At 31.7% G+C, this 18,127-nt stretch overlaps 2 protein-coding genes across 2 annotated transcripts; both read left to right on the forward strand.

The window, feature by feature from the left end:
* The first annotated feature begins 503 nt into the window (after positions 1-503).
* Positions 504-2,061, forward strand: LOC102623410 (HVA22-like protein e). The gene is made up of 5 exons (XM_006493169.4): positions 504-788; positions 879-905; positions 1,030-1,152; positions 1,244-1,460; positions 1,681-2,061. The coding sequence occupies exons 1-5, from the start codon at positions 742-744 to the stop codon at positions 1,699-1,701; spliced, it is 435 nt and encodes a 144-aa protein (XP_006493232.1). The 5' UTR covers positions 504-741; the 3' UTR covers positions 1,702-2,061.
* A 13,791-nt stretch (positions 2,062-15,852) lies between these two features.
* Positions 15,853-16,713, forward strand: LOC102623710 (uncharacterized). The gene has a single exon (XM_006493170.3). The coding sequence runs from the start codon at positions 16,000-16,002 to the stop codon at positions 16,570-16,572; it is 573 nt and encodes a 190-aa protein (XP_006493233.1). The 5' UTR covers positions 15,853-15,999; the 3' UTR covers positions 16,573-16,713.
* Positions 16,714-18,127: the final 1,414 nt, after the last annotated feature.

The following is an 18,127-nucleotide window of genomic DNA, read 5'->3' on the forward strand; positions in this document are numbered from 1 at the left end:
CAAATCATGAACTGACTTGATATGTTAAAATAATTTTGGTGTAAAAACTTTATTTTCCCAGAAAAATACCACCTAAATCACTTTCGAGCTTCTGAAGGCTCCATGTGAATTAGTATTTCAGTCGTAATCATAAAAGTGTGCCGGCTCAATCTAGAGATGGACCAAAAATGCGCAACTGGCCCAACCAGAGAAGCTTTGAATTAAAGTATTCACAATGTCAATTTCTCTTTGATTTATCCATCCCATCACTGTTGCATATTTGGATTGTTTGATTTAATGACAAGTGTCACCGACTTTTATCCTGGAACCACATGAATACGTGGCTTCTGTCGGGGGGAAAGAACAAAAGCCACTAGGTTCTCACCGTCACCGCATTGATTTAAGCAAAGCAAACATCCCAAGATTAAAAAATATGAAGGAAAAAAAAATTTGCAGGACCAGCGTGCTCTTAGTGTACTTTTCTTCTTCTGATCACAATGCTGATCACAATCTGGACGGGGCTAAATCTAGTTGGACACGTTGAAGGCAGAATCCGATACTGTCTCCCATCCTGCCACGTGTCTTAATCTCTCCAATATAAATAGCTAACCCATATAACAGGTCCACACAACTTTTGTCTTAATCCTAGAAACCATTTTCTCACTTGGCCATCACAGTCTTCTTCGATTCATCACTTTATTCATCAGTCAGTTTTTCTCAGTGTTTATTTACTACAGTATCCAAAAAAAAGAAAAATAAAAAATGAGTCGTTTCTGGAATTTGATCTATGGTGTTCATTCACTTGCAGGGTATTTTTTTGTTTTTTTTCATATTTTTACTCAAGTAAAAATCTTTTTGATATAATTTCTCTAATATCTGATCATAAAATATGTATGCAGGCCAGTTCTGATGCTGCTGTATCCCTTGTAAGTGATTGATTAATTTCTTTTCATTTTCTGTATTAATCCTGATTAGTAATTAATTAATTATCTAATTAATTGAGTGATCTGATAATAAAAGTGGGGTTCTGACTTCTGATACATATGCCAGATATGCATCAGTTGTGGCAATTGAGAGCCCATCAAAAGTGGATGATGAGCAGTGGCTTGCTTATTGGATTTTGTATTCATTTCTAACTCTTACTGAGATGGTACTCCAACCGGTTTTAGAGTGGTAAGTGAAACTAATAGATCATTTAATTTTTTTTTGGGGATTAATTAGTTTTTATATGTGACAAGTCATGTTATGAATAATTAAATTTTAGGATACCAATTTGGTACTCGGTGAAGCTAGTACTAGCGGCATGGCTGGTTCTGCCACAGTTCAGAGGTGCGGCTTTTATATATGAAAGGTTTGTCAGACAGCAAATTAGGCAGTACAGAGGAGGTAAAGATCATCATCAGCATCAGCATCGCAAGTCTTCTCCTACTGGCACTGGCAAGGGCAAGAACAAGTTTGTGGACTTTATTATGCCGAAGAAAGTAAGCTAATTAATTGGATTTGTTTTTTAAAAAATCGAATTTAAAATTAAAATTGGAGTTGTAAAATTTAGACGTCTGAACCTGAGCACGATTTAACTCTTAATGGATGTTACTGTTCTATATTGAAAGAATGAAGTAAAGTGTGAGTGAACAGAAGGAACTAAGATTTGTGTTGAATTTTCTAATGAGATGTATTATTCAATTGGTTGTGTGCGGACAGGGGGAGCACGAGGCATACTAACCAACTACAAGAAAAGAAGAGACGATTCTCCGTTGGCTTGTGTTCGTGTGTCGAGCTTCTGTTGCTTTGTGCTTTGCTTTGCTTTTAGGTTAATCTTCTCTCTTGGTGATTGTTGTATAAAGGGAAGCTTTAACTTTTAACCCTGTACAAGTTTACAAGTTTGCGACTTTCAAAGCTTCTGTGACGCTTTAATGAAGAAATTAGTGATCATTTGAGGCCGCTCACTCTTTTTCGGCTTAGCAGTTTCTCACATGTCAGTCGTATAATAATAAATCAATAGCATTATGATGTGTAAATATTGATTTTTAAAAATTATTGTGGTTATATTAATTTTAATTATATGTATTATGTATGTAGTGATTAATTGTGTATTATTTCTTACGCATTCTGAAATTCTTAAATTAGTGTTTTAGGTAAGGTTTTTGTGGGCCACGATGATGTTGAAATTATTAAAACTAAAATCATTCTAATGCGTTTGTTTTTAAGCCGAAGGCGGGCGCGATGCTTCGGTCAAGCTGGAAAGTAATTTCTTTTGCGTGAAGCAACATTTGAACAAACTTTTTGGGTTCATATTTTGTTAAGAAAAACTGGATCAGTTGTATTCACGTATGATCGATTGAATGAAATATATAAAACTCGTTGATCATCTAATTTATTTGACAGAAATCAAGATTCTTGAGCTATTTGTTAATTTGGCACATATATTTCTATAAAGAATTTTTATTCTAGCGGTTTATTGATTTGACAGAGAAATTTATATAAAGAATTTTGTGTCCTTTAGGAAAATTATTGTGATGGATCTTTAAGTAATTTAAAGGGTAAAATTGTAGGGAGGCTACGTCGTGTCTCTTTATTTTCTATATCTCAACCATTAATTGCTGGAGCTCGAAATGTCGGTTCTAATTATGTCTCTCTCTATTCATTGTTGGGAGCCGCAAATGTTGGTTTCTAAGTGCATGTTTATAATTGTGGTGGGTTTTTAAATAAACAAATAACTGTTTTGATCCATACAGAAGCAATTATTAATTTGGTGTTATCAAACTTCAAAAGCGCCGGCAAGTGATTTAATTATTGAGTAGAGTATCACAATTGAGTTGGCTATGATTGAGGATTTACATTTTCATAAATATAAATTAAATTATAAATTTACTACAAATATGGGGTCTAAGTGCATAAGTGCGGCTGTAGAGAACCGCTTAAATTGCCAAGGTTGAACCGTTTCTGTGGCTTAACAACTAGACGAGCCGTAGATTCTTGCATCGTATGTATCTACTGATACTGTGTTGGCTATCTAGCTTCTATAAATATACAAGTCTTTTCTTTTAACTCATTACATATGAACAAGCTAAGGAATCTCTAGTCTACGAATTTCGTAGACTATATTAAAATATGCGTAAGACATTCATCTATAAACATACTTCTAGTCCAATTAAATTCCTCAGAAAAATATCATTAAAACTTAACATTGATAAATTAGAATCATCCAATTCAAAATTGGTTATTTCCCCTTAAATCTCAAGCTCTACTAGCAGAAACAAAAATCACAAAATTATATTTAATAGGGCTTGTTTGTTAAACGTCTCTAAAGTCTAAAATTTAAAGAATTTTAATTTTCTTTTTTTAAAATTCACTTGTTTGTTTTTTTTATAACTTGTGTATGATTTTTTAGACATTTATATTTAAATAGAGAAAATAAATTTTTGTGACTTTTATTTAAATGAGAAGATGTCTGAATGAGAAGTAAATATTATATCCAATGAATATTTCTATTATATATACTCATTTCTTCAACTATAAAGTGTCATCCCTTATTCTATTTTGACTTGGAAGGATATAAATGCTGAATAATCATATTCAAGATGCTTTTTATTATAAGGGGAATTGCCAATTTTCTGTTTACTAAAATCAATATTTATCACTTACCGTCCTACAGTTTTTATAATAGCAAATAACGTTTTTGACAATATAATTTCAAAGTATTATTCTTTTTTAAATAATTTTTTTATATTTATTATAAATAAAATGCATCATATTAATATTAATTAAAATAAAAATTTGAAGTACTAAACATAAGAACATATATATTTTGGAGTGAATAAAAAATTAATATTATGATTTTTTTTAGATTTTGTTATTTCTTAAACTTTTTTTGTAATAAATATATATTTTGTATTTCTAAGTTAAATTATCACACAAATGATCCATTTATCCCTCTTCTCCTTTAAATTTTTTGGTCCGAGAGGTTATTAGCTATTACGAAAATTATAGGGGAAAAGTAGCATATATTGATTTTAGTAAGAGGAAATTAACAATCTTTCTATTTATAAAAGCAAATAAGATGTCATTCATATTCAGATATTAGGAAAATAAATAAATATATCATCCAGACATTCATATTTACCCAAGATTCCATCTTCATAATCACAAATCCTCTACTAATGGCAATTGCGAGGGCAAGAATAAGTTTGTAGACTTTATTATGCCTCTTTTTTTTTTAAGTCATGTTTTGGTCCGATGATTTTTTAAAATCAAATTTAATTTAGAATCAAAATTATCGTAAAATTTAGACGTCTAGACCTGAGCACCACTTAACTCTAATATACGTTAGGTTTTATGTTGTGAAGCTGTTGAAAATGCTGTTATAGGTCTGGAGAGAAAATCTGAGACAATGTTGGATTCTCCTTTTATGTGCTTCACTTCGAATTTGAATCTTGAGGGGGATTTAGACTTTGCCAATTGTAGATCTGGAGTTTCTCTCCTTATTTTCTCCTGCGTAGGCCTGCAAGCAATTACAAATGGAGTGAGAGAAAGAAAGAACTAGAATTTTTTGATGCCTTTGAGGACTACTAGAACTTCTTTCTTTGATGATAGGTAGTAATGCTGAGCTTCACTGAATTGTCCTGATTTATAGCCACAAATTCTCCTGGTTCCCTCGGACTCTTTAAGCAATATGGCTCCCCAATAATTCTTACTTGCATCTGTTTGCAGGATGATGTGTCCTTTGTTAGGAATTAAAGATGGAAGTGATTGACACTTCTGCTTTAATAACTTTAGGGCTTTTGTCGTTTCTCAGAGCATGGAGAGGACCATCTCTTTAAATGCTTGGAAATCTAACTCATCATCTTTGATAGATTCTAGATGTGATCTGCTGCATAATTGATGATTCCCAAAAATTATTGGATTTGCTTTCTGCTTGACAGATCATTAGGAAATTGAGATAATTTTTCTGCAATATGTGGCTGAGGAATGATGTATCCATCTTTGATGTGAAACTCCCAAAAAATCAATTTCTTCAAGGCCAATCTTCATCTTGGATTGAGATAATGCCAAACCATGCTTATAGGTTAAGTCTTTCATTTCCATTGCGTATTTCTTCCTTATAAAAGAGGTTTGGAGTTGCCTGCACATTTGGAGAAAGAGGGCTATGCGTATTGTACCCGGTTTCCATTCCATATACTTTTGCTAAAGCTCTTCTACCATGTAGACATCCCCACACTTACTCTGTGTATCATCGTGAATACGATCATGTTCTATCACTTTGAGTAGTGGTGGCTTGTCTCTTCTCCATATATCTCTTAGCTGCACGATGACAATAGTGTTGTGGGTTATATGGTATCCATTGATCAGTTTGAGTGTGAGGATGTCTTCGAAAAGAGGAGCAAAGAGCTTGTTGAACCAACATCCTTTAGCATATCGGCGACTTTTGTAAAGAAGATGTGGTTAAAAGACTATGGCAATAGGGTACAAATTTATCCATAACTAGAAGACATGATATGATAGTGGTGATGCCTCACATATCACATAATATCCCTAGTTGGCGTCTTCATCAATAACATGGTGAAATACTCTGGATACTCTGTATGCTAGTTCATTCATTTGGTCAATTTTAGGAAATGGATCATCAGAACTATCGGGATATTCACGGTAGTCAATTACCTTATTAAAGATCTTCTCTTTGATCTCTTCAGGTAACGCTAAGATAAATTCTAGGATGTTGTGGATAAGAAAACTTCTTCCGTATTCCATTCTTAAGGAAGATTTCGTATTTTGACTTTTGTTTTTAGAATTTTGAGTCAAGTTGAAGTTTGGACTTCTCAATTTTATTAAATCAAATTTAAATTAGAATCGAGATATCTTAAAATTTAGACATCTGTATCTAAGAACCATTGCACCATTTAACATAAATATATGTTATTTTCTATGTTGAAAGAATACAAAAAAGTGTGAGAGAGCACAACTAATGGTATGTTCGGTTTGAAAAAATATAAGAAGAAGAGAGGAGAGGAAAGAAGGAGAGAGAAAATAAATAAGGAGAGAAAAATTAATTTTATATCCAACCAAACAATAAAAATATTATTGATCCTCCTTTTCACTTATTTTCTCTTACCCTCTTTTTTTTTCTCATTCACTTCCTCTTCCGTCATTTCTTCCAACCACAACATAAGCTAAGATTTGTGTGGAATTTTTCTCAAGGGACGTTATTATTTAATTGATTGTGTGTGGACAGTGGGAGGACGAGGCATACTAAACAACTACAAGAAAAGAAGAGAAGAGCAGAGAAGAATCTTCACTGGCTTCTGCTGCTTCGCGCTTTTTGCTTTGCTTTTAGATTAGTTTGCTTTCTTGGTGAATGGTGATTGTATAAAATTATAAGTGAATCATTTTAACTTTTAACCCGTGTACAACAAGTTTGCAAGTTTGCGGCATTTAAGGCTTTTATGACGAGTCTAATGAAGAAATTAATGGTCTTGAAATTAACTCTTTCTTTGGTCTAAGTTTTTTGTGGGCCATGATGTTTATGATATCGTTGAAATTGAAATTAATTAATCCTAATGCTTTTGTTTTCAACCGAAAGATATCTGTGATGCTTTCAAGTGGGCAAGTAATCTGTCTGAAGCAACGTTTGAACAAACTTTTTGGAGGCATAGTTTTGCTATGAACACAACCGAATCTGTTGTATTCACATATGATTAATTTTGCAATAAGTCGGCAATTGATCCCGTGGAGATTATAACCCTTGTAAATTCAATGAAAGTATATGAAAAATATTTGACAAGTCATTTGACAAGTATAAAATATTAATCATATAAGTCATTTGACTAGTATCAAATCAATATAAATAGTTGAATTAGGGATTCTTAATCATATTACAATAAAAAATAAGTTAAAATAAGTTAAAATATATAAATTTTAATACAACATATTTTATTTTATAATGTACTGAAATTTATATATATATATATATATATATATATATTTTTTTTTTTTTTACCTTACTTCTGATTTTAATGTGATCAAAATCCTTCATTAGAAATTTACTTATCTAATCAATACTTAATAGAATATGTTGTATTCACATATGATTAGGTTATTCATTTATATGAGTTGTTTGTCGCTCAACTTGTATTCGAATGATTATTATTAATTTGACACATAAATTTATGTAAATGATTATTAATTTGACTCAAAATTAGTGTGATCGATGGTTCTTCACTTCGTTGTACTGGAAAAAAAAAATTAATAGGACAAGATTTTACGGAGGAAACTTCGCGTCTCTTCATATCCTAGATCTTAGCCATTCATTGTTGGAGGTCAAAAGTCGGTTTCCAGCAACGATGTACGTTTTGATTTGACTAATTAGTTTAACCATAGTTGGATTATCTTTTGGATCAAACGCACCAGCAATTATTAAATTAGCGATTATCGATCTTCAAACAGAAAATGGGGAGTAAAATAAGTGATTAATTTGCTGGATAGTGGTACATCCACAAAGGCACAAACTCATTCAGGTGATATTATTATCTTATCATTTTAACTTTTTTTCGCATTTCACTTCATTATCAAAATTTTCTGAAAATTATTTTTAACCTAATATTTCAGTTTCTATTATTTTACTATTGAATCATTAATTCCATTAATAAATTACTGATGTCACATGAGTATTTTAAGAATTTTTAGTATATGTATTTTAAGAATTTCACAAGGTATAGTATTATAATTTTATCAATTAATTGTCTTAATATATAAAATAATCAATTGATAATAGTATCTGTTTGAGGAAGAAATGGAAGGTCAATAATTGAACGCTATGTGTCAATGAAAAATTGCATGACTAACCACAGGGTACCCGACCTGCATCAGATGCACCTAATAGTTAAGCTGGTACGCAAGGTACCCCATGTTAGAAGTGAAATGGGTAGAAAAATCATTCGAAATATTTGCTGGATACAATATCTCCATCGCTTAAAAGTTAATGTTTAATTTGGCAGAATCAAATAAGAAATATCTTACTGGAAAAGAGGGGACAACTGGCTGTCATGCCTACCAAAAAGTAAAAGACAGCACAGCAAGGACAGTGATCCTCTAGATAGCCTCTGCTGAGGTATCTAGGACCACTATGCATAATGCGCCACACAGTGGCGGATCCAGAAACTAAAATGAGGGGGGGCTTAGTTCAAAAAAATTTATTTAACTTAGATTTTTTTTAATGTTCACTTGAATACATTTTAAGTCTTATAAACTCAAATTTTATTACTTTTTTTTAAATTCTAAATAATAATAGTAATAAATTATTTTTTTAAATGCGTGAAAATATCATTTTTCAAAGTAGTGTTTTAAATGTGTGAAAATATCATTTTTTGAAGTAGTTTCCACAAAATATTTAAAAAAATAAAATAATGTGGCTAATGGGATTTGAACCAAAGTTTTGAAACTATTAAATAACACTCTTACCATTGAACTACAAAGTCTTTTCATATATAAAAAATGTGTCCAAAATCTTTTATCTAACTTTTTCAGATGGGACTTGGGGTACATTTAAAAGAAAACTTAATGGCCCAGGGGGGGCTGAAGCCCCTCCTGGGCCGTAATTGGGTCCGCCCATGGCGCCACATGTAAAAAAGAATAAACCCAATAAATAACGCATTACTTGTTCTCCAAGTATGCTCCCATTTCTCTAAATGAATATACAAGCCAAATGAATGACATATTCTTAAGGATTGAACAATAAATTTTCTCCAAGTGGCAGGAAACCAGGGCACTCTATATGAAGGCACTCAGGTTCTATCTTTTTCATTCATGAATACTCACAACAATACACACACAAAAAAAAGGGTTGAGGCTTCCTTCAACTTCCAGCCACCATTGTTAAGGGCTTGCAACCTCTTAACATCCAAAATATTGCTTATAAACTGACTTGAGCGTCGGAGTATGGTCGCCGGCCACTAGCGACTCCACCTTAATCCTCTCTTCTCTATTTTGCAGGTTAAAAACAACTCATAAGCCAACTCTCATTCCAGACCCAAGTCTCCCAAATGTCACGGGCCGATCAATTTTGCCACCAACGAACGCTAATTTCACGTGCACGGGTACGTTTAGCAAAAGCCTGCCTTGAACCGAAGTGCACATAGAAAATGGGATGCGCTTAGCACAAAAGGCGGGATGTACTTAGAAGCGGGATACACTTAGAAATGAGCCGACAACATAACTAGCCATCTGTGGTACGCTTAGTAAATCACCCACCAAGGCCCAAGATCTAGACTTCTCTACCATTTGTAAATAACTAGAACTTTCTAGGACTTTTCACTTAGCCCCCTAGGAGATATTTGTGCAAGTTGCATGGAATTCTCTAGACCTAGCACTCCAACACCTATAAATATGGGTCAGCCCCCTCATTTTCCCACCAAGCTCACCAATCACACCACACACACAAACACTCAAGCACACACATAAGCTCTCTTGCTCTCTTGTAAAACTCTCTTGTAATTTATTCTTTGTGTGTAATAAAATCTATTTTGGCCACATTGCTCTACTTCTCTCTAGCATTTTCCGCAAAGCATTCTTTCTTGACTAGTTTGAGAAGTGTTCTAGGCTTACTTAGTGACTTGTGTGCTAAAAGTAGCCTAAGTGCCGCACGGGTTGCTGCGCAATAAAAGAAACATTATTGTAAGAGAATAATTTATAAAAACAAGTTAAAAGGAATAAAAAGTAATGACAAAGATATCAACAATTTAATCAGAAGGAATATTTTGAGGCATTTTTAAAAATATAAAGATTAAATGGGCACTAATATCAAAATATATGAATTAAGCGAGCATTTACTCTTTTGAGAATTCTCAAATCTCATATTAATAATTATGTCCACTAAACCTTATATGTAAATATATTATAACGTTCATCATAAGTTCCTCCGAAAAAGAAAAATCCCATTCAACTACTTTGTTCAAGTTTCAACTCAAATAAGTTTTACAACATTGATTAAGTAGAGTTGTCGAATCCAAAATTCATTACTTCGCTTTCTCATTTTCTGTTATAGTCAACTAAAGGTTGTGAATTCTTTATTACAATCCTCATATTAAAGATTATTGGTCTTCTAGCTTTCTCTATTTTATGTTATTACCCGCTTAAGTTTATGAGCATTTTGGCTCTCTAGAACCAAAATCCGACTCTCGACCCTACAGATGTATGTTAACGAAAGAGTTTTGCAACAAAATATTTTTGTTGAGGCTTTTATTACGTTACATAAAGATGTAACATACTTTATTATGTAGCAACCGTTGGATTTTCATCCAACGGTTGTGGAAATAATATGATTTTATTATCTTATATTTTCATAACCATTGGATTTTCATCAAACAACTACTATATAATCATGTATGTTACATCATAATGTAACATAACAATCTCCTTTTATTGATACATATCTATATATGTGTATAGTGTTGATCTAATTTAGGATCGTCCACTTTATTAAAGTTTGAAAAAATATAAAATTATGTGATTTAATAGTATAATGCTATTAGATTATTAAACCATGTAATTTAATATCTTTCACAGTCTTGTTTGAAGACCGAGAGATGTAGTTGTCAACCTTCAAATTATTTCTCATTATTAAGAAAATGTAACAAAGATACTACAAACTTGTTTTATAGAGATAGTAATCATTGTTCTTTTAAGGTGAATTTGTTCACCCATCTAGATATAATACTATTAAACCACACAGTTGAATAATATATATATATATATATAGTAGTTTTTTAGTCAGAGATTTTAAAGTGCGGGAAAGCTTTAAAATCACATGGCTTTAAAAGACTTACAGTTTTAAGCCTTTAAAACCATGCGGTTTTAAAGGTTTCCCGTACTTTCCCGCACTTTAAAATTCCTGATTGAAATATTTCTATATATATATATATATAAGATCTGTATTGTTGGAAATGGATTACCAAGTAGTTGCAAATTAAGCGGAAACAAACTTTTTCTCTCTTTGTGTGATTAAAATAAGATGTGTACCACAAATAAATAAGCAAAAAAAATAAAATAAAATAAACCAACAAAATCCAAAGCAAAAACCAACCACAGAAGAGGCAGTTTTTTACGTGGAAAATTGAAAGGGGGAAAAACTACGGGACCGTAGTCTGATATAATCTTTTAATATATTAATGAGATTACAACATGAATTCTTCTTCAGATAATACTAAAGGCCACAAACATTAAGAATCTCAATATTTTTGGCTTACAATAACAACCTAATAACTATCTATATAATAAGTGGGTATCTCAAATAATAGCCAGCAAGATGATAAAATAAAAATCAAGATCAGTAGGATTGTAGAGAGTGATGCCAGGAACTTACCCTCAAAATTTAAGAGAAAACATAATTAATTTCACCTTCGCCTTCCGATCGTCCAATCAAATATTGAAAATCTTGCCCCCAAGTTAGAATAGCCAGCCACTGTCTTCTTCTATTTTCCCACTCGTCTTTTTGCAATAGTGAAACTAGTGCTGCCGCCTAGGGATGACAAAAAAACCAAGGCCGACTATGTCCATTCCTATGGACTTTAGCCCCGACCTCCTGCATGAGGGCCTGGAAAAGGGCTTAGGAAAAAAAGCCCGGGCCAAGCCCAAGCGCTCTATTTTTAAAAAGATAAATTTAGAAATTAGAATAATAAATTCAAATTTGAAAAATAATGGAAAAATAAAAAAAGAAAGCTTGAATCCTTAATTTATATATCAATAATGAATCAAAATACTTAAAATTATAATACTAAACTCTTTTTAAAGTATTAATTAATTAAGAGAATCTATGAATTAGAGAATCTAGTATAAAAAACTAAATATATAAACTTTTATTTGCTTCATTTTCTTTAGTTACTATTTTATTTTTGAAATATTTATTTATTTTTAATTCATTGTTGATTATAACAACTTAATTATTATTAACTCATTTTAAATTTATAACAATTTTTTAAAATTTTTTTAAAAATAAGTAAAAACTCAAGTCCGACTCATGCCTGTAGTGGGCCTAGCCCAAGCTCAGCTCAGGTCCACAATAGGTCTAGTCTTTACATTTTTACTCTAATGGGCTTGAGCCTGAGCTTGAAAAAACTCAAGTCTTTAATGCTGCGTTTACTTTTTGGATTGGAGTAGGAATCCTGAGGAGTGGGAATCCTTGGATTAGGAGTGTGGAATGAGAGTGGGAGTAGGTTGTTTACTTACACTAGAATGGAAGCATGGAATAGATATCAGAATCCAATTTATGTGTTTACTTTGTCTTGGATTGGGAGTAAATAGTTTCAAATTACAATTTTATCCTTATTTAAAGAATTATAGTTTTTAATTACAAAACTAATAAAAAATATATTTAATGAATAATATTTATTTTATTATATTTATAAATTTATTATAATTATTAATATTCTTAATTATGAACAATAAATTATTAATTTTAATATAAAATGAAACCTTATTTTATTTAATATAATTATATTAAATTTATTATTATATAAAATAATAATATAATATTATTTAGTACAAAATTAATATTTTCTTAGAATAAACTATTTATTATTATTAATATTAAATAAATATAGTACTATTATTTTTAAAATAAATATAATAATATTATATTTATTAATTCTCTATTAATGTAATAGTATTATTTTAAAATAATTTTAACTTAGAATCAATGTAAATTATTATTTAGTTAAATATAATATTATTATTCAAATAAATATTATTTATTTTATTTTATTAATTATAAAATATTAAATTAAATTAAATTAAATTAAATGGTAAAAATGGGAGAGGTGGGAGTGGATTCCCACTCCCACCTCCCCCAATGGGAGTCCCACTCCCACTCCCCACTCCCCACTCCAAAAATGAGTGGGGCCTACGGAGTGGGATTCCCAATCCGTGACCATTTTAAGCAAGTAAACGCTGGAGTGGGAGGAATCCACACTCCTCACTCCCACTCCAACAAGTAAACACAACCTAAATTGCTAACCCTACTCTGCCTGCTTCTTATTGCTAAATTTCATAGCAAATTTCATCCAAATTCAAATCTTAACGTTAATTGAATATCAAGCAAGCCTTTTTACACTTTAGGCTTTTGGGCCCTCAATGGACCCAACATGCACTGTTATATAAACTCTCATATGCAAAAAGTTAACGAGATTGGCATCTCTTACGTACCTTTGAATCAACAATAATGGCTTTCAGCCTGTAAATTTGGTCACTTCCTTTGCATCCTTTTATCTTTAACTCTCTTTTCTCAAAGATGCAAGTACACAAAACGTATCCAGTTTGCCTGTTTATACTAAACATATTTTATGCTCTTAAAAAGAGAGTTGGGTCAAATTCTTGAGAAGCAAAAGAATTTAGAGCACGCGATTAAATTAATTAAAGTTCGCACTATTTATTCCTTAGCTAGGCTCCTTTTTTTGTTCAAGCATGAGCGATTAACGCAATTATTTTATTAGGTTCACTGGATCAGAATATCTGCTATTTACTTTATCAAGCTTTTTCTTTTGGTATGCTGCTAAGAAGTTTCATTTTATGTTCAAATATCCTTGCCGCATGATGCATAGTTGTTCAAAGAACGAATTAGAATTGGAAGGAAAGGAAAGGAGAGGAAAAAAAGAGAAAGAAGTAGAATCGATTTCATTGTTAATTTGATTTGTATATGAAATTAAAATAAAATTTAATATTAAAATTTCAACATTTATTATAAATATAATTAAATTTTAAATTATCTGTTAATTTCTTTTGACCGCTTGATGTTCATAATTAATTAAAAGAAAATATTAAAGCTACAACTTCACACCCTATGTGTTTCTTTTGACCACTTGGGGTTCATAATTAATTAAAAGAAATCGCTTCTTTTGTACAAATTTTAAAAGAAGAAGTGATTAAATATAAAGTTTAGAGCTCAAATGCAAAGTCTTCATTGACATGTAGCCAACTAATATTGCAAATTTATTTACAATTTTTTACGACAACAGAAAAAAAGGAGCTAGCGTTTCGAATTATTGCAATAGGAAATATCTCCTAGAAAACAAGAAATTTTCGGCGAAGGTGTGTTCAGTTTTTCGGTTTGCAATCACATAGAAAAAGTTAGAATAAGAGTGGGATCGAAAACTTGAAGCAATTGCATGACCACTTTTAGGCAGTGCATTCGCAATCAAAATAATTAGAAATATTGCTTGATTACTTCACCGGGCTTAACAAGTGAGTGACATTTTAACTACCTAATAATGATACAAAAGTGACTCAAATGAGAAAGTTAAATATACATAAGTCACAAATTTGCATTAATAAATATACCCATGACAAAAAAATTATAAAAACATCAGTATAGCTCATCTCAATATTTGATTCGAATTCAGACAGACATATATTATTATGAAATTAAACGTCAAATAAGCATCCATTAATTAGTCGCACTTATTATCAGAATTCAGAAAGTATGTTCATCGTGCGGCAAAATAACAATATACAAGTCTCATAGTGAACTAGCAAAAGCAGTAATGATCCCACTGTACATTAAAACTTTTTGTGGATGAAGGAAAATAAATAAATCGTATTAGAGCACAAAATAACAGAACATGCTCAAGATTATTCAATTGAATTATTTGATATACATCAATATGCTGGATAAGGCATAGCATATTTATGCCAGTTAGTAGATGACTACTTCTATCGATGTTGTTGAATTTAATCAAAATGTTATAAGTTGGCAGAAATTTACACCATGAGCTGAACTTGAAACCAAATTTTTTTTTTTTTTTTTGGCAGATATATTGAAGATCCAAACATGCTTCTATTCTGACTATAATACCCCACTTCCCATGTATTATTACTAGCTTTGAGCTTTCCCCTCACTATTCCACTCAATAATGTTTGTTCCGTTTTGCCAGCAGAACCATAGACGAAAGGTAAAGGCAAAGCAACTTCTTTAACCAGCAGACTACCATTTCTCTTTCAATGTAAGCATCTCAAAATGAAAAAAAAAAAAGAAAAAGAAAAAAGAAAAAAACAACTCACATATGCTTTTTTATATATAAGTGGAGTCCTCTTTTATCACGTAAGCTACGAGCCTCAGAAATAAATTTCAATAAAGAAAATATGATCCAACAACGGTGGTAGTGGCACCCCCCACTGTAAGTAGAATTATATTAAGTTAAAATTTTAACTGATATGTAGTCCTACTCTGTTAGAAAGAGTAAAAATAGATATTTCAAATTTTTATCTTAAATTTTATCCTAAATATGTATCATTAATTGAGCGGTGGGTAGTTTATTATAAAATCTAAGTGAATTGATTAAATAATCTCACTAATTGATTAATGAATGTCATATCATTTATGATAGTTTTCAGAATAAAAATTTAAAATAACTTTATCAAAATATTATTAAAAAAATATATTAAACATTAAATTAACTTTTAACATCTCAAAATTAATTTCGAACCTCCCAACCATAACCCCACTTTAATTTTATTACCTTAGACAAATGCATTGGCACAATCAATAAAGCAATGAGATATGTCTACTCTCGGTGAAACAACTTTTGACGATATATGTGAAAAATTAACTTCATTATAGCTTCTCGGATATAGGAGATTCGTGTAATTGGAACAATATTTTCACCCTTCAAGGAAATTGTCGGCAAAGTTACCACATCTATAGTTATTGTAATAAGATTTAATTGCTATGAAAAAAAAAATCAAAATCATCAAATAGTAGTGGAAACCAGAAGTGAAAATTAAAAAAAAAAAAAAAAAAAGGCATCCAATAAGCACCAATCAATCTCCTCTGTAGCTTTTCAAAAGTCACCCGCGCATAAAATTAAAAAGGAAAAAAAAAGTGTAGCATGTGATGAATAATTTTACCAAAACCACCCACTTTTCTTTACTATATAACCTTGTTTCTTCATTGCTTTTATGTTCAGTCAGATGGCGATTCTCCTTCACATGCCCCTTGATGAGATTTGCCTCTGATTAGCCTTCTCCAATACAGCCTAAATGACTCAAGCCATGAAAAAGTTCAAGAGCTATCAAATTGTTGACAATTTCTTCATTTACTCTTTAACAGCATTAACTTGTAGTGTGTTCTGTTTCAGCCCTTTCTGGTTTCCCTATTTATTGGCTTCCATCAAGGCCTTTCTCTTTGTTTCTCTCCCAAAAGTTGGCGTGGTCTTACTCAGCCCCAAGGTTTTGTTCTTTGTGGGCAATCTTATCATTATTATTCTAATTGGAGAATCCAAGTTCTTTGCTTCAGAATCCTCTCCCGCTAGCGATGTGTGCTATGATGATTATGTTAGCAAGAGTACTAGAAGTGTTAAAAATCCATCTACAGATAAATGTTTGACGGAAAATGTAAAGAAGACTGGTGAAGATATTGGAGAGAATGTTGTTATGAGAAAATGGGTTGATGAGGAAGAAGCAGAAGTAGGGGCAGAGAATGGAAATAATGAAGAAGATGATGAGGTTGGTTTCCCAGCTGAGGAATTGAGCAAAAGAGCTGATGATTTCATTGCAAGGGTCAACTGGCAAAGGAGGCTTGAAGCTAGATTGCTGCTTTCTTGCAGTGAATGAAGGGAAAGAATATTTCCCATATAATTAGAGAGGCAACTAATTACAACAATATTCCAAGTGGATCAATATCAAGCTGTAATTAATAATTTTATGTTGTTGCAACTTTATTTAACAAACACTCAAGAGTGTATCTTTATATCAGGAGTTTCTCATGCGTGAATGTTTGCACTTTATAAAGTGAAAATCTACGTTTTACAATATTATAAAATTTTATCTACGTTTTACAATATTATAAAATTTTACGGAAATTTAAAGATCATTTACAATATTGTAAACGCGGATAAAAGACCCTTTATGGCCCTTTAAGAGCGCGAGCTGTACTTCATAAAATGCAGAATTTTGCTTATGAGAATGATTTTTTATATCAATAGCATTAAACTTACAACATAATTTCTATTGCAAGGTATGTATCGCTTTATCATTTAGTTACCACGAATATGGTATTAGTAGATGGATGGCAATATTTCCACCCCCACTATTTGAATAATAAGCCTCAAAAATTAAAATACATGTACTTAATACTAAATTCACATTATTTCTGAAGTAGGACGTTATTTTAAAATTTTAGAATTTTTTTTATTTTAATTAGAGTTCATTATGATATGTATATTAGTTTTTTATTTATGTTATAACTGTGATTTAATTTCTTTTTTTAAGGTAACTTAGAAAAGTAGATTTCCTCTTTTATAGAGAGGTTTTGTTATTATTTTCATAGCTTCAATTTGAAATATTCAATAAAACTCCTTTTTATAATTTCTTTTGGGATTATCTGTCAAAATCTTTCTTGTAAAGTTGTTTGGATTAGAGTATTATCTAATTTCGCTTATTGCACTATTAAAAATACTCATTGAGTCGTTTGAATTAGAATTAGATCTAATCTTGCTTCGATAGCGTGAGCCAATCGCATTAGCTTGGACTAATACTAGAACGATAGCTAGTGTTATCTATCTTATCAATTCTGCTTCTACTACGTCGCCCGTCAGTTGGTACCAGAGAGGTTCTGTGCTAATCGTATAGTTTTCTTAGATACCCTATATCCATCCCTACCAAATCCAACACTAAAAAAAAAAATTCCCAATCAAACCCTAGCTGCCACTGTCGCAATCTTCGCTGCTGCCGTCCTTTCAACCACTGTCGCCGTTCAACCCACTACCAGAATCACAATCATCAACCAACCATAATCCCTCGCTAAACCCACGTAGTTTCCAATGCCATAAATCGCCACAATAGCCACCCAATCCTGCAAGCTCCACCACTCAATCTACCACCATTCAACCACCTTTTACCGTCGACCGACACCATCATAAAACTTACCCAGCCTTTGTCCTAGATTAGACACCCAACCACTGTGTGAACTACCTAAAACTAGCGACCTTCTATCTTTAAATTCTCCATCGTCGGACCTTATCACCATCCCACCACTACAAGAATCTCCATTCTTCATGGAAAAACCTAACCATCATTGTGACCAATCATTGTTGAAATCTCCACAGCAAAATGCCACATTACCCCCATAAGTCGCTGTAGCTTCAGGTCGATTTTCTGACCAAAATTT

Source organism: Citrus sinensis, chromosome 4, assembly GCF_022201045.2.
Source record: "Citrus sinensis cultivar Valencia sweet orange chromosome 4, DVS_A1.0, whole genome shotgun sequence".
Lineage (NCBI taxonomy): Eukaryota > Viridiplantae > Streptophyta > Magnoliopsida > Sapindales > Rutaceae > Citrus > Citrus sinensis.